This window comes from Girardinichthys multiradiatus, chromosome 9 (assembly GCF_021462225.1).
Source record: "Girardinichthys multiradiatus isolate DD_20200921_A chromosome 9, DD_fGirMul_XY1, whole genome shotgun sequence".
In the NCBI taxonomy this organism is placed as follows: Eukaryota; Metazoa; Chordata; class Actinopteri; order Cyprinodontiformes; family Goodeidae; genus Girardinichthys; species Girardinichthys multiradiatus.
This window is the reverse complement of record NC_061802.1, coordinates 15,593,728-15,611,776: the sequence shown is the minus strand read 5'-3', so window position 1 is coordinate 15,611,776 and position 18,049 is coordinate 15,593,728. Positions and strand designations below refer to the sequence as shown.

General features: G+C 38.3%; 1 protein-coding gene across 1 annotated transcript; it reads right to left on the bottom strand.

The window, feature by feature from the left end:
- Nucleotides 1–4,526: 4,526 nt before the first annotated feature.
- LOC124873337 (histidine-rich glycoprotein-like) lies at nucleotides 4,527–8,347 on the bottom strand. The gene is made up of 7 exons (XM_047373906.1): nucleotides 8,057–8,347; nucleotides 7,732–7,845; nucleotides 6,565–6,652; nucleotides 6,253–6,419; nucleotides 5,953–6,066; nucleotides 5,757–5,840; nucleotides 4,527–5,646 (listed from the first exon to the last, which is right to left on the bottom strand). Exons 1-7 carry the CDS (start codon nucleotides 8,258–8,260, stop codon nucleotides 4,756–4,758), a joined length of 1,662 nt encoding a protein of 553 aa, XP_047229862.1. The 5' UTR covers nucleotides 8,261–8,347; the 3' UTR covers nucleotides 4,527–4,755.
- Nucleotides 8,348–18,049: the final 9,702 nt, after the last annotated feature.

Here is an 18,049-nt window from a genome sequence, read left to right as displayed (position 1 = left end):
ATTTAACTCCATCATTCAAATAATTGTCAAGTACACTTCCACTTAACTTCATCACCTGATACTACTGATTACAACTAAAAATTGTGAAAAAACTAAAGAAGAAAGAACATCGTTTAAAGTTGAGAAAGTTCGTCTCTTCTTAGAAGGACCCAGCTTCAAAACAAAATTTTAAACCTAGGGCTGGAATTACAGTACATTTTTCCACAATCCTATTCTGTGACATTTATCCATCAATCAGTTGCAAAATGAGGCTTGATGTCTTTAACACCAAAGGCCTAATTGTCATATCAACAGGGCTGTGCATAAACTCTCCAACACTCCCATCTCTCAGTCTCCTCCTGGAAGAAAGAACAAAGGAACCATCACCAACAAGCACCACTTACCGCCACCTGCCCATCTCAGCTTCTGTGGGTGGACTCACCTCCTCCCTGGAAACTCCACCTCACCAGCAGTAAGACAACCACCTCCTCCATCATATCCACCATATACCTTTCTTATCATAATTCAGTCAATAAGCAGTTACCTTTCCTCTTCAGTGCTGTTCTATATCTCCCCCCAAAGCCAGAAAGAACCATTCATTAATTTACTTGTGTCAGTATACACAATTCATAATTTAAACCATTTGTTGTTGTCTGTAATTGCTGCCTGCAAAAGGATCTCAAACAGAACCAACATGGCACTAATTAGTGGTTGTGATTTCAAGCAGTTCTTACTAGTGAACAGCCAAGCTAAAACCACCAGCTGTCTATTCCTTTTCAGTCCAATTCTTAAGAGGAAATTGTGCTTTCAGTCAATTGTTTGCTCAGCTCACAAGGACCTCATCAGCAGCAGTCACTAACACTATTGTTTCAGTCAACCTGAGCACAATCTTGGTCCTCAGAACCAACTGACCTGTAAGTGTTAAGCATATCCCTGTTTTGTCAAACTTGATTTAAATAGATGGGTCATTAATAAGCCTTTGTGGAAGGTGAGTACTTAATGCTTAGGAGTTAATTCAGTCATTTACATCAGGTGTACTGGATCCAGTGTGCCCAAAGAGCCAGGATATTCACAAGCAAGACAGATGCACTCACTAATGGCCTGATGATTTCTAGGTGCTTATTTCCAAATTTTTTACAACCCTAAATTATTCTTTGTTTAGCAAAGTTAGAAATTGAAAATTTTAAAAATTAAACAATCTCTTCATTCGATCACTGGCCTGGATGTTTTATAAGTATGGTCTTTTTCAGGTATTTGACCTTTACCTGCCACCCTTCTCTGACCCTTGTAGGTGCTGTAATGTTGCAAACTGTGCGCTTTTGGAATGCAAAAAAGAAAACTTCCTTCATTCAACATTTACAGTTCCTTGCAAGTATATTTATACCCTATCCATACATGCACAGCTTGACAATACATAAGATATTTTGCAAAAAAGAACCTGCAATAGTTTCATCCTCATGCACAAAACTGGTAGATATATCCCCAAAGGATCTCTAGCTGTAAGGGAAACATAGTTACTAGTTTACTCAGGGAGACTAAATGCATTTGCAGGCCACACTCTTCAAATTTCACTCATTAATTTTGCAAAATTAATGTACACACATTTCTTAGGCTTGATAGTTTCCACCTTTTCACCCAAATAAGCCTGTGGTGATTATATAAATGAACACGGCATCTTTAGACATCTAGAAGTTATACCTATGAACCACCCACAGGCGACTGTGGCTCAGTAGGAAGAGTAGTCGTCTTGCAATCGGAAGGTTGTGGTTTCTATTCCAGCTTCCTCCTGCTGTATGTCGATGTGCCCCTGGGCAAGGCACTTAACCTCAAGTTGCTTACCTATCGGTGTATGAATGTGTTAGTGAGTGCGATTGGGTGAATGTGGCTCTAGTGTAAAGTGCTTTGAGCGGTCTGTATGACTGGAAAGGTGCTATATAAATTCAGTCCATTTACCCATACTTGAGCAGGTGCTCAGTTCTTTTACTTATATCGTGAGTGATTTCTTTAGATTTTCCCATTATGTCACATGAGGAATAAATGTCTTTGAAGTGTTATCTTAAAATATATCCACAGATGTACCTCCAGTTGATAAAGTGCTGTGAAATTACCTGTCAGAAACTGGCCAAGCCATAACACAATTATCATCTGAGATTTCCAAATTGATTAAAGGCATAGTAATCTTACTGTGTATTCTGAATTTGAAGAAAGTAATTAAACAATCCAAACTAAGCTTCTCTCCCTTGTTATTCTGGCATTTAGCAAACGGAAATAATTTTGGTAATCTTAACCAATCTACAGTAAGAAAAGTCTGCTGTGATTAAGTTTCATAAGGTGATAAAAACATGGTCATATGTCTTTTCATCCAGCCAGTGTATTAAAATGTTTGTGTTTAATTTCAATTGTACCTTTAATGGTGTGATCATTGCTGTATTAGTTGCTGTGTCTACTCGTAAAATATTTTGCTCAGTGTAGGTTAAACCTAGGTCATTCCACCAAATTGAAACCCACAAAAAACAAAATTACATTTGCATATTAAAGTCTAGATACTTTAAGTGTTTTTAACTGCTCATCACAACCTTTGACTTGAAATCACTAAATAGGTCAGTCTGTGGAAAACTTTATAAATCAGTTTTGAAACTGAAGAGACCCAAAGATAAGGGCTGTTTGCTGTGTCTGGAAATCAGATTTTATCAGCAAAAGCTCACAAAGGTAAGGTACAAAGGTCTTTTTTTCAGGTTTTGAAACCCAGGTGTACGTGTTCAATCTAGAGTTAAAACATCTAGAAATTGTTCTGAGGTTTGTTTTTGGACGTTTTAGCAAACAAACAGACTTGGTAATACTTTTCCTCCTGAAAACATTTGCGGTCACATATAAAGAGGACATTTTTTATTATTAAAATAAATTTCAATGAGACTGCACCTTTGTACCACTAGGTGGTGGTGGATCACTATATTTAAGTCAAGGTATATTAATGGTAATAATAATGATTACTATACCATACATGTTAAGCTATAAATAGTGGTAGAATTAAAAAATATATATATTCTAAAGATTCTGTTTGATGTTTCAATACTAAGTTTAGGAGGTTTTAATGCCTTTGGAGGTTCACCTCACAAAAAAGATTTGGTAGCACTGGCTGAGGACACTAGATCGACAAAAAAACAAACAGCAACAAAAAAACAAAAAAACAAAAAACAAAATCAGCTCATAACTATTTGTGATTGTCATAATTATGGGACTGATTCCATTAGACTAATTAAGACTCTTAAGAGTGAAAGACCAGCTTTAGCAGGCCTTTTGGTTAAATTTCAAATTAATTTCAAAGTATATCAGGTCTAATTTTCCTGGTTTTTGTCAATGACCTCATTTGAGGTTAAAACAACAACATCCAGGCACGGTCAGTTATACTGCCACATTTTTTTTTACCCATATCTTTAGTTGTATTTTCTTTTCAATATTGATAATTACATAATATGGATGAGAATGACCATTTCATGGCTATATTTACAAATGCTCCATGGCAGGACTACAGACCCTTGAGAGGGAGTTGGAAAGGATCAAAACAGATTTCATAACAGCAGTTTAAAAAAATAACTGCTGTTATAACTGTGACTTTATTGGGATGTTAAACAGTATGGTCCTGAAAAACTGCTACATCCAGCTTTTCTTAGCAAGATTAGATTAGCATAGTTACTATGGTTTGCATTTCTAGCTGAATAAATTATCAACTACTATAAATGTTTGCACAAAAACCACATAATAAATATCTATCTTGCAATGTGTCCCACTCAGGACTAAAACACTCCCAAAGAAGGTGAGCTGCACAGCAGAGTCCTCACTCTGCCGCCAGCAGACTTCCCACTGACACCAGGCTTAGGTAACAGGCCCAGACCGTGTTCAAAAACTACATGTAATCTGGCATTCTAAAGAATACATCTGTTGATATATTTCAAACATCTAGTTGAGAGATTGATGTGACTATGAGTTTTTTATTATTGTAGGGGGTACTATTTTTTTCATCTTTAATTTAACCCTAGGCATTAAAATCAGTCAAACTATGTCTATCACCTCAGCTTGATATTTGATCAAAGAATGTTGTCTGTGTAAGCAATGCACACCATAACCAAACATTTTCCAACATGGTACAACTGAGGTAGTACTTTTGTGCCCAGACTAAAAATATTTACAAACCAAAAACCATAGAACATTTCTCAGACACGATAAAATACAAGATACTACAAATGGCTCCTTTTTATTAAGCCAGAGAACCAGATGATGGCAAATTTAGTACATAAAGGAAGTACTGTAAAATATTGCAGGGATGTCAAAAATTCATATCTTTTATTTAGAATACCTGCTTGAGGATAGGTAAGTAGAATAAGTCTTATTTGTTCAGTAGTTTGATTTAAACATTAGTACTGTTAACGATGGAGTCTACCTGGCAATTGTTGTTTAATACTGTTAAATGTTGTAAAATAACACATTTATGGGTTCTGATCTGTTATTTTATGGAAACAACTGGCACAAATTGACAAAACAGAATGAAGTTTAAATTTATACACTCTATCTTTATTAAAAGGTCAAAATACATGACATATTACAATTTATGTGTCCAAGAATGAGGAAAAGTAGGTATAACAGTAGGTATAAAGTAGGTATAACAATACTCAGACAATAAGAATCGTGACCGCTAATGTTTCCATTTGGTGCCAAAATATTGTTACTGAATTCTCTCAGACAGAAGTGTTTCTATCGTTCAAGAGCAGTTAAGTTCCATCATGCTGCAGGCTTGAACAGGGGATCCTCCTTAAAGAGTGTGTCCACCAGACTCCTTCCTCCTGCTGGAACGGGACACTCTGCTGAGACAGAGGTCGGATAGGCCAGGATGGTCGGTTCAGTCACTCCTGGAATCTGGGGGTCAGGTTTGAGGGGCAGAGTGACTCCAACTTCAGGTCCACCTGCAGGAATGTCAGGGAAGGAAGGCAGGGTCATGGGCTGATCCATGGCAGCCAGCATCCTCACCATGCCCTCTGGTTCATCGTGGGATTCGCTCTCATGCTCATGCGTGTGGTGATGGTGGTGATGTTCGTGCTCATGCAGGTGAGCATGCTTGTGGTCGTGGTCCAGAGCAAGCTCATGGTCGTGGTCGTGGGTGTGTGTGCCTTCAGGATGACTGTAGTTATGGTGCTGATTGGGAAAGGGAAGACTGTGGTTTTGTGCTTGGGCATGATAAGCATGCACGTGATCATGGTCGTTGTCGAGACCATGGTCATGTGAGTGGGCATGCCCGTGCTTGTAGGCGCTGCCTGGCTTATGGTCATGAGTGTGGTGATGTTTGCTGCCTAAAGGGTGTGGGACATCATGATGAGAGTGATCCCTGGTGTGATCATGGATGTGGTCATGTTCACTCAAATGTGCGTGACCTTTGCCGTGGCCACGGTCCCGGTCCTGGCCGTGTCCTTGTCCATGTTTTTGTCCTTGTCCTTGTCCTTGTCCTCGTCCATGTCCTTGTCCTTGTCCTGGTCCATGTCCATGTCCATGTCCATGCGATTGACCTTTGCCATGTTCATGGCCATGACCCTTTCCATGTCCATGTGAGTGTGTGTCATTGTGGGGGTGGTCAGTTGCATCAGCCAACAGATGTTGTTCCTTTTCTCTTTCTGCAGCCTGTGGAAGGTCAAGAAAATCAAGATATGTACCATGAACATCAAAACACACGTTGCTTTAAAATGATGCCAGTAAAACCTGTTCTAAAATACAGAAACTGCAGGTCTTACCTCTTGCTCATAGATCTCACACTCTACTCTGATATCAGGCTTAATATTCATGTTGTAGAGGGATGCCTTACAAAAGCCGTTGTGCTGAAAATAAAGGAACATTTTAAAATGAATGTCCCACTTTAAAATATGTAATAGAAATGTATGTAAAAGGACAAAAACAGATTTACGACCAAGACATTTGGACATGACTCACTGAGAATTCACATGTCATGATAGGGCACTTTTCACCTGCCGGTGCCTGTTTGTACTTGCCGCAGATGGTCTCCTGGATTGTGTACTCCACATGATAATACATGCTCATTGCCATCTAGACACAAATACAAGAAAAGAGAAAAATTTATCGTTTAAATAGGATACAGTAATAGCAAACCTATCATCAGGAGTTTTTTAGAATAGCCTGTTTGATTGGTGTTATTTAACAAGGATACAAAATAGGATGGGAAAAAACTGAATTAAACATGATATTTATGTTCTTTCTTGTTATAATACTTACTCCAGCAGTAGCACGTAATATTTTGAGAAGAGCAAAATTATTGTTCAGCCCACTTTCGTTGTTGAACTTCTCCAGCGATTGAGACACCATGTTCTGGACATTTTCATTGTCAAAGCCGATAAAAGTTGGACAATCGGGACAAATCGCATTCAACCTGGCTGCAGGAACTGAGCAAAAATAAAACTTCCTTTTAATGGTTAGACATCATAATGATTTGTTACATTTACTAACCTCAAGTGTGAGTTCTTTTTGAATTAGAAATCCTAATTTTCAACCTAAAACCACTGAACTTAAACAAGAATTTTGTCATACCTGGCCGGACAACACAGTTGTATTTGTAGAGACGAACCACTCTATGTGGCTTATTGATGTAGATGGTAGCTTTGCATTGTCCATACACCTGCAAAAACACAATAATATAGATATATACTGTACATATTTGTTTGGAATTGTTCTGTTATTTTATTTAAATCAGTTTTCACCTTTAACCTTAAGAGTAGTGTCCACCTCATCATTAGAAATCGGGCTAAAAAAAGATTTTGTGAAATTTTGTTTTCAGCAGACACTTTCATTAGGCTATTTTGCAAACAACTTATAAGTTAAAACCTATTATTATTGTATTGTATTGTAACTGTTTTTATTTGAGTTTGATTTGTGCCTTTTTTATTCTCAACACGAGGTGTGTTACTTTGAAAATGTTACACAAAGAACAATCTAAGGAATAATGGAAGCAGTGGTTGTGTAGGAATTACTTTCAATTGCTTCCAAAGTGAGTCTCAGAATACGACCAAAACAAATGTCACTTTAAATACTCTGGCAAAGCAATAATAAATATGGGCTGAGGATTACTATTTATAATTTGACTTATTTAGATATACACAAGCACAAGTGCAATTACATAGTTATCTACTGCAGCTAAAGAGAATACAGCTACATTAATCAGTGAGACAGCCATGTTAAACTTGGAGATCAGAGCAGATAAGAAACTGCCAATTTCCCATGAAAGAATTGCAAATCTAGAGGTTGAACCCATTGAATTTCTGCATTTAAAATTCAAGATCACCATTACACCATTTACTTAAAAACATAACTTCACTTTTCTATCTGTATTTGCACATCTGCTAGTGTGTGTCTAATTAAATTAAATGCATACATAGTGTGAGACATTTTTCTTTGTCACATTTGGAAAGTCTTCTTATTATGGTGTTTTGATGGGGTTTTGCAGATGTACATGTTTTACTACGCCTCAGGCAAAGGGGAAAAAAGAGCATTCATTTCAATGACCATTCTGCTTTTGCACCTTATAAAAATTCACTGAATTCCCATAAAGATGCATCAGTAGCACCACAAACAGATGGTGTGTAAACAGCCTGCCTCTGCTGAAACCAAAAGTTACTTATGAATGACTTAGTGATTAGAAGTTGCACGACAGTATATACTCATGTGTTCATGTCTGAGAGTGAAAATTCGGGTTCTAACCGGCATCGCGGTGTCGCGACGAGCCTCGCATTGCTTCCAGTCCTTCCTACTGAGAACACTGCAGTTGGTCTCCACTACATCCAGAGTCAGATAAAAAACTACTCCGGTTTCACCCTGTGACAAATAAACAACAGATGTTATTGCTATCTGATTTCTACACAACGTTAGAATGAATATTTAAAGACACTTGTAATGGTTGTGTAATTTTTCATGTCTGTTAAATTTATTTTTCAATCAATGTAATAAAAATAATTACTAATGTGCAGACTGTATCTTAGATCGAGCAATAGTGCATCATCAGTGGGGCTCATTTGGTTTGACTTACATGTTTACCCAGGTTGACGTTAGAGAGGCGGTGCAGACTGAAGACATAACCCTCCGACCGATCAATGTTGATCTTGCTGAGAGCTAAATGAGCAGCGTTCACAGCTGAAGCATCTTCACAAGAACCTGGCTGTAGGCCACCCTGCTCAACCGGAGCACCGTAGACACTCCCCAATACCAGCAAGAATAGGACACAGGTCTTCATCTTAAAGGCCTGTCTTGACTCTGTCTCAGTCAAACACACTGCGCCTTTCTCTCACACACACGCACAGCCAAACGGGAGAGATGCCAAGAGGGGGGAAATGATGACCCTTTATATCCTCACTGAGAGTCACTCACTCTGACTAACATACCCACTCACAAAACCCCTGTAACCTAGAGTAAACACAACCTTCGACCCCTGCTTCATCCCTAAACAAATGGTCACATCCAAGATTTTGCTCCTATCTGACAACCAATAAGCTACACTTGCACAATGGAGTTTATCCTTTTTAGGATCAATGAGGTCTGTTGGTTGGGAGACCTTTGGTTGATTGGTTTAAATCACATGATCTACTCTTTGCACTGAGTTTAGTTTACTCAAGGACAAGGCTGACTCCTAAACTCTAAAAACAAACATTTGCGAATGGTCTTTAAAGCTTTAGTCACAATTCAAAGAAACATAAAGTGAAGAAGTCTATGAAAGCAGAAGTCTCAGTCAAAGCAGAGCTGTTCATTTTGTGCAAACATACTCATTTTCATACCAGTTTTGTAAATCATGCAGGCATTTTCTTGTGGAATTTGCACATCAGATGTTACTATCTATATAAAAAAACATCACAGTAATTTTTGGCAGACTGCTGTTGTTTACTTATTAAGACAAAGGTCAAAGGTTTCTCTGCACAGCCTGCAAATGAGTTTCAACTCATTTTCGTCTAAATTAAGATGATTATCTGGAAGGAGTAAAACTCAAAGTTTGATAATGTGCTGAAACAAAATAGTCTTCTGCCCCCCCCCCAATCTACTTATTTTTCAGGCTTTTTATTCTGACAATTTCCAGTTGAAAGTCAAAGGGAGACTGCAAGATCCTTGAAACAACTGATGTGCAGTCTGCCAAAAATTACTGTGATGGGGGGGTAAGAGACTATTTTGTTTCAGCACATTATCAAACTTTGAGTTTTACTCCTTCCAGATAATCATCTTAATTTAGACGAAAATGAGTTGAAACTCATTTGCAGGCTGTGCAGAAACCTTTGACCTTTGTCTTAATAAGTAAACAACACACAGAACCATCTTCCAGAAAATCAATATTTATGTGCAGCTATTGCAGCAAAGCTACACTTATGTAAGAAAAAGAATTTGGCCATGACGATAGGACTATACGAATCTGTATAACGGCTCAACGTCGACTGAATGAATGACGGAGATTATATAAACTTCTATGAGCTTATGGCCTGAATGCAAATTGTGTTTTTCCTCCATTCCACCTTTTTTGGTGTTTACAAAATAATCTTCGGCTTTAATTTTTCACAACATTAAAACTGAAAGTATATGCACATTGTGTTTAGTGATGCTGGCGTTTAAATACATAAGAGTTCAAATATAATTGGAAAAGGAAAAATCAACATAAATAAATCTTCCATTTTTAATACTTTAAAGGCCTAGAGTGCCTGAAGCCTAGACCACTGTCCTTAATCAAAGACCGGGTTTCCCTCTGTAAATCTTTCTCATGCTTTCTCCGAAGCTGTGTCCAATTTGTGAGTGTTTCTGCTCTTAGATTTACACTTGATAGTCAAATAAGGGCCACAGTTAAGTCTAGTTTTTATCATTTAAGAAAAATAGCAAGGGTAAAATCTATTCTTTCAAGGCAACCGTTGGAAACAGTAATCCATGCCTTCATTTTATCACGGCTGGATTACTGTATCATTCTATCTTGGAATTAGCTAATCCGCATCTATACACCTGGTTCAAATATGCGGCTACACGCCTTTTTTTTAAAAATATTTTTTTTTGGCACTAGTGGGCTTTATTTTTTTGTTTTTTTGACAGTAGATGGACAGGTAATGGGGACGGAGAGAGAGGGGAAGACATGCGGCAAATGTCGCCGGGGCCGGGACTCTAACCCGGGATGGCCACATTAAGGACTAAGGTCTCCATATATGGGTCGCACGCTTAACCCCCCTACACCACCAGCGCTGCGCCCAGCTGCATGCCTTTTAAAAGGAACACACAAAAGGGAGCACATTACCCTTGTTCTGGCCTCCCTACACTGGCTGCCTGTGTATTTAGGAGTTCATTTCAAAGTCCTTCTGTTTGTTTTTAAGGTTTTACACAGCCTTGCCCTGCCTTATTTAGCAAAGCTTCTCCACCTCTACACTCCTGCTTGGTCACTTAGGTCCGCTGACCAGTTGCTCCTGGTCATTTTCAGTACAAAGCGGAAGCTTAGAGGGAATAGGACGTTCGCTACTGGGGCCCCTAGGTTATGGAATGCCTGACCTTTGCACATTCAAAAGGCCCCGTCACTCTCCATTGTTAAAACTTGTGCAAAAACTTATTATCACTACCATTATTACTTATTATTGTATTGATTATTATTACTTAATATTAAAAGTTATAATTTTTTTTACATTTTTGTGTGTTTAGCTTTGTTATTGTATGTGATGTTTTTTCTTATTCTATCTATCCCCAATGTTTAGCACTTTATTTCACCTGTGGCTGGTGTTAAAGAGCATTGTAAATAAAGTTGATGATGATGATAATTAATGTTAGTCAAGGGAAAGGCTTCTAAATTAACTCCTGTAGAATAATTTTCTGTATCATATTCAGAAATTCTAACTTTTCAGTTTGTTTGTGGTGATTTTCCATTCATGCAGTGAATACCCTAACCTAACCCTTGATAAGAACTCAAAAAACTGCATTTAACTGCTGTACATCTCTTTACATTGGTGTTTCCGTCACTCAATAAATCAAATGAAGAAAAACACAATAACAGCTTTGCTGACCTAGTCTGTGAAAAGGTTGCTTTGAGATAAAAGTTGTACAGAGTAAGAATTGCTCAATGGCAAGACTTTGCTCTTTTCACTGATCATATGGTTTTTCCTCCCTCCAAAGTGGCTTCATTGCTTCGATTAATCCTGCAATTGTTTATGACCAGTGTTTTTCTCTTTCCACCAGCCCCACCAACTTTATGCTGGCCCTGAGCAAAACAACCCCCCCCCCCAAAAAAAACTGTTCATTAAGAGCTGGAGGTGGTCTCATGGAGGCCATTAGCCACTTAAAATGTTGTAAGCACCAAGAAACACAGAGCTTCGACCTTAAAAATGATTTGGAACAAAATAAGGAAACTCCTTTTGGGTTCCTTTATCTCATGTCATGAGGTAATGCAAAGATCTGTGTCTGACTAAATTAATACACGTGTATCATCTTAAAAAAATTATTCACCCTTAACTTATCAGTTTGTTCTTTTTTTAAATCCCCCCCTTTCTATATCTCGAACTGTATTTTACGTTTTTCCACATATTGTTTTTTCTTCATGATTCCATTTGTTTAGTGAAGTGAACCTCTTGCAGCAAAACACAAACACAGCAAGATCCTGCTGTTAGGACCCACAGCCAAGGATTGCAACATTAAAATCCAGTACAAACTTCTCTGGAACTTTCAAAATAAAGTGCATTTAACCTACTTCCGGCAGATGGTGCTCGTCCGGAAAATAATATTTTCAGATTCATAGTCACAACACTTCTACCCATTAAATTCAAGGTTGGGAACATCATCCAATTCTTTAAGATCCCGACACTCTCACGAGCCTGCCTCAGCCGCATCTTGGCATGGTCTTTTGCTTTTTTTCTTGGGTTGAGATGCACATCTGTCCGTCTGTCCATCCATCCATCCCGCTTATCCTTGTAGGGTTGTGGCGGAAAGGTTGGTTGAGTGATTTTATAGCCCATCTCCAGTGGTCCATCGCAGGGCATTTATACACACATTTCTCACCAAAACATGTTCATTTCTGGGACACGAAACCCATCTCCTTCCTAAACAGTAAGACAGCTTGGCATATCCATTGTGTGTTTGCATAATTGTATGAATATATGAATGTGGTACATTGTACTACAAGGACGAGCTGTACGAGGTGGAGGTCCAGACTTCTCTTTTTGGTGTCTTGCCTGATATGTTCGAGGCGTTGGCCTAAATTACATCCATTGGTGTGTATCCATTTAACTAAAATGGTATGAATTAATAGTATATGAAAGTTCAAATTTATTAAGAAAGGCCTTAAAGTCTTTTTTTGGAAAAATAATATTTTCTAGGATTCAATCTCTGACCATTTGTGAGAGTGAATAACATTTTATGAATGTAAAATAAGACTTCTGTAAGACTTGTCTACCATCTCTCCAGTGACTTTCTGGTTGCAGTTGTGTTCGACACCTGTGTACAAATTAGAAATGGAGGGCGCTCTGATTGGTTAAGTCTGATAGTATGAAAAAAACGCTTGTATTTCTGTATATGTCCAAGGAATGCTGTTTCTTATGTTGCAAATACATTAAAACTGTGTAATCTATAACCTGCTATAGCATAATAAAGACATACAAGAAACTATTTTGCTTTTCTTTCTTTGCTTCTCACTAGAGGGCAATCAAAACTGGCTTCACATAACCTCTGAAGCTTACAAAGCTATGACATTATCATTTAAGCTTTCCCAAATAGAATATAGGTATAGTCATTTTAGTAAACATCTCAATTTAATTAAACTGATGTGAAAATCTAGAAGACTCTCTCTCTCTCCTGGCATTTAGCTTTACAAAAGAATTTTGTGAAGAATAATATATGTTTTTGTTTTATACAGTGTATGTACATTACTGATTCAAGGCAATTCATGTTTGTTTTTGTCATATTTTAGGGACATGCCTTTTTTTCACACAGTCGTATTTCAAACACAAGATGGTGCTGGAGTCTAATTCACTGTTAGGCATGTTTTCAACATGTTGCTGAGATATTTAAATCAGTGTTGGAGTGAAACTGTGCGTTTAGGTCTGAAACCATAATCACTTCACACCCCAACAAAAACAAATGATGACGAAAAATGGTCTATCCCAGCAGAGACTTCATGTCATTTCAGAAGAAAAATACACACAGCCTAAATATTCCCTACTTAAAATGGCGTTTGATTTGTTTGAATCCACACCAGTCACAATATGCAAGTATAAAACTTCAAGCATTTAAAATAGAGGTAGCATCAGTGATTAGTGGTCATTCATAAAAGCAGTCTGTATCCAGGGAAAGAAACAAAATAATGAGTTCCAGGGTAGATGAAGAACAACTGTGGCTCTTGGCACATAGTCGTGACTGAGAAACAGTTTATCTCATCTGACTTTCAGCTCTTGTTGCTTGCACAGGGAGTATATAATAACCCCCCCACTGAGCCCACGACCTGGACAGTTTTCAGGCACACTCTGTACCATTTATAGATTGTATATTTGGTTTTCATTGCTTTGTATTTAATTCAAAAGTCAAAACCCACCTTTCCACAATATGAGAAGAAAATACATACATATACGGGGTTGTTTGTCAGGTTCTGTGTTCAGATCCGACCAAAGCGCAGACAAGAGCTTGGGAGCAACATGTTTGTAAGAGTCTTCAGAATTTATTTCCAGAGATATTTACAAACACGTAGCGAGTAACTGCAGGTACTACAAGAATCCAGACAAAAACATACATGAGAGTACTCTGAAGGAAAATGTAGAGAAAACAGAACCAGGGATAGTGACAGAGGAACCAGCAGGGAACAAAGAACACAGACCAACTAATACAGGTCCTTCTCAAAATATTAGCATATTGTGATAAAGTTCATTATTTTCCATAATGTAATGATGAAAATTTAACATTCATATATTTTAGATTCATGGCACACTAACTGAAATATTTCAGGTCTTTTATTGTCTTAATACGGATGATTTTGGCATACAGCTCATGAAAACCCAAAATTCCTATCTCACAAAATTAGCATATCATTAAAAGGGTCTCTAAACGAGCTATGAACCTAATCATCTGAATCAACAAGTTAACTCTAAACACCTGCAAAAGATTCCTGAGGCCTTTAAAACTCCCAGCCTGGTTCATCACTCAAAACCCCAATCATGGGTAAGACTGCCGACCTGACTGCTGTCCAGAAGGCCACTGTTGACACCCTCAAGCAAGAGGGTAAGACACAGAAAGAAATTTCTGAACGAATAGGCTGTTCCCAGAGTGCTGTATCAAGGCACCTCAGTGGGAAGTCTGTGGGAAGGAAAACGTGTGGCAGAAAACGCTGCACAACGAGAAGAGGTGACCGGACCCTGAGGAAGATTGTGGAGAAAGGCCGATTCCAGACCTTGGGGGACCTGCGGAAGCAGTGGACTGAGTCTGGAGTAGAAACATCCAGAGCCACCGTGCACAGGCATGTGCAGGAAATGGGCTACAGGTGCCACATTCCCCAGGTCAAGCCACTTTTGAACCAGAAACAGCGGCAGAAGCGCCTGACCTGGGCTACAGAGGAGCAGCACTGGACTGTTGCTCAGTGGTCCAAAGTACTTTTTTCGGATGAAAGCAAATTCTGCATGTCATTCGGAAATCAAGGTGCCAGAGTCTGGAGGAAGACTGGGGAGAAGGAAATGCCAAAATGCCAGAAGTCCAGTGTCAAGTACCCACAGTCAGTGATGGTCTGGGGTGCCGTGTCAGCTGCTGGTGTTGGTCCACTGTGTTTTATCAAGGGCAGGGTCAATGCAGCTAGCTATCAGGAGATTTTGGAGCACTTCATGCTTCCATCTGCTGAAAAGCTTTATGGAGATGAAGATTTCATTTTTCAGCACGACCTGGCACCTGCTCACAGTGCCAAAACCACTGGTAAATGGTTTACTGACCATGGTATCACTGTGCTCAATTGGCCTGCCAACTCTCCTGACCTGAACCCCATAGAGAATCTGTGGGATATTGTGAAGAGAACGTTGAGAGACTCAAGACCCAACACTCTGGATGAGCTAAAGGCCGCTATCGAAGCATCCTGGGCCTCCATAAGACCTCATCAGTGCCACAGGCTGATTGCCTCCATGCCACGCCGCATTGAAGCAGTCATTTCTGCAAAAGGATTCCCGACCAAGTATTGAGTGCATAACTGTACATGATTATTTGAAGGTTGACGTTATTTGTATTAAAAACACTTTTCTTTTATTGGTCGGATGAAATATGCTAATTTTGTGAGATAGGAATTTTGGGTTTTCATGAGCTGTATGCCAAAATCATCCGTATTAAGACAATAAAAGACCTGAAATATTTCAGTTAGTGTGCAATGAATCTAAAATATATGAATGTTAAATTTTCATCATTACATTATGGAAAATAATGAACTTCATCACAATATGCTAATATTTTGAGAAGGACCTGTATACTGAGAGACATGAGAGGGAAACAAAGGGCAGACAATCAAAGAAACAGGGAACAGGTGTGACATGGATGCAGGGAGACACAGGGAGCAGGTGAACCTAATAAGACTGAATACAAAAACCAAAATAAAAACATCTAGACAAAATAAACCACAAGAGACCATAAAACAAAAACCAAAATGTCACACCGTGACATTGTTACTTAATCCTATACTTGGATTTTTAAAAAGACAACTAATTCCTACCTTTTTATAATGATGCCTGCCAAAAATATTCACAGTGTTGCTGATTGTTAAACAAAGCCATGGCAATCTGAGATCTTCAATCACTCCAGCAAGGCTCCTAATAAAGACATTCTGATGCTATCTCAAAACCTTTTGACTCCAAATACTCACATACATGCCACAAAGTCTATCTCAGAGCCTGTTCTTGGAAGAAAAAAAAGAATCAAATTATATCCTTGACACATGTCAGATGTCTGAATTCAATGTATATACCCTTGTAGAAAAAAGTGGTTTAGTCTGTGTTTTATGTTTTATTCTTGAGCAAAAAGAAAAGCCCCAAATATACAGTTTGAATTACAAAGAGCTATTATCAGTGAACGGAAAAACACAAAGTCCCAGAACAGATGGTGCTCTTCCTGTAGGGCCTTGATCAGCACTGAGTCAATAGTCTAGGGTCAAAAATCTGACAAAAGTAGCTCATATGGCCTAGATCTACTTTTGGATTTTCCAAATTATATCAAGTAACTGAAACGGTCAAACCAAATATAAATGTGAGAATTATATTTGGTTTATTTACAATCAACAACTACAAATAGAACAGATGAGAGCTGAGATATGTTGTTCATGGACAAAGCTGCAAAACCCACACTCTTGCTAGATTGCTCTCTTGAAAAAGAAAACACATAGCAGGCTGGTTTAGATCATTTTTGTCTGACAGATTCTGCTTTGTTCATGTTAATGATAAATCAGCATGTTTACAGTTTGTTTCCATAGAGTTCTAAAAGTAGAATGGGAGGCAGATATTTCACTTATCAGGTTTCTCTCTTGTGAAACCAGCTAACAGTTTTTGTCTGTGCAGCAGAAACCTTATCTACTTTTAAGACTAGGCTTAAAACTTTCCTCTTTAATAAAACATATGACCTGTCAACTCCCAGGGAAGATCAGAATGAGGGATACCTGCAAATTCAAAAGTTGATGCAATCAACTACAGTAGGCTTTAGGGGTCTCCCCATGAGCTACCATCCTGCAGCTTTCAGATGCAGCCCTGCTCCAACAAACCTGAATCAAATGAATGGCTTATTGCCAGGCCTTGCCAAACTTGATTCAAATCACTGAAGCAAGGATGCATCTAAAAGTTGCAGGGCAGTAGCTCTCGAGGACTGGAGTTGGAGACCTCTGGATTAGACAAATTTTGCCAACTGGCATTATATGATGTAACTTTTGGTACGCTACTATAATAAGGGGAGCAAATTGTTATGTATGCCATTGGATCTGAATCTAATTATGGTTTGCTTTGACAGAAAAAAAACTGTATAAATACGGAATGAATTTGAACCCAACTGGATTCTATAATATTTGGAAATTAACCTGACCAGACTGCCTTGTAAAATACCTTGAGATGACGTTTGTAGGGAATTGGAACTATATAAATTAACTTAATAAAACTAAAATTAAAACAATAACCTGATATCCACTTAAATGTATTCATGTTTTGAAAAAAAAACAAAAAAAAAACAACTAGCAACAACTACAAACAAATCAGTTTAATTCTCTTTAAATCCCATTTTCAGGATCTTGGCAGAAGCTGTCCAAGCAATGGTTGCTTAGCTACAACTGAGGAGCTGATTTTTAGTTGCTCAATATATCCACCATTTTAACTTTAGGACACTATATTTTCTGAAATCACTAAAGTAAATACATAAAAAGAGGTCTGGTTCAACAAATATGCTGTCAAAAGATTTTGAACAGGTCTTATCTTCATAGTAAACTCTTCATTTTGGGCACACGATCCAAGTAAAGGACACTGATTTTTTTAAAAGCTTTACAAGCCTTAAAAGATATGCAGCTAAAAAATGGCACATATCATGGAAAGCCTTTTTTTTTTGTCAGGGATTGCTATGAATGTTTTCATAAAATCAGCCAAAATTGAAAAAAAAATAATGTTGGGACCCACAGCCATGGATGCAACATTAAACTCCGGTATGGACTTTTCTGGAACTTTCAAAATAAAGTGCATTAACCTTCTTCCGGCACAGCCAGGAAACGGGATAACTGCGGACTTCCTGTGACGCCATTACCCAAATAAAAGCACAGCTGTTGCTACATCCGCCCTCTTCCACACGGCCTTCGAAAGGGACCGGATAGGGGAGACAGGCGCGCTGATGTCTCTTTGCTGGCAAACAGACATAAACTCAACTGGATCCAAGGATGTCATACGATCATCGATCATATGCAATGATAAGTACGAATGAAATACTGTCTGTGTATCCGGTATTTTCATTCATGAACGAGGAAATTAAGGTTAAGAGTTGCTTACTTTTTCTCTGAGGCCTGCAAAAGCAAATTGTCCCAGAGAAGTGCCCTACACAGAAGCGG

What these genes read in the sequence shown, in the direction of transcription:
- LOC124873337 (XM_047373906.1), bottom strand. Translation starts at nt 8,260, where the DNA reads ATGAAGACCTGTGTCCTATTCTTGCTGGTATTGGGGAGTGTCTACGGT. An exon ending in GTCGCGACACCGCGATGCCG is followed by an intron (nt 6,653 to 7,731) that starts GTTAGAACCCGA and finishes GTGTTTTTGCAG; the next exon opens with GTGTATGGACAATGCAAAGC. An exon ending in GTGAGATCTATGAGCAAGAG is followed by an intron (nt 5,647 to 5,756) that starts GTAAGACCTGCA and finishes GACCTTCCACAG; the next exon opens with GCTGCAGAAAGAGAAAAGGA.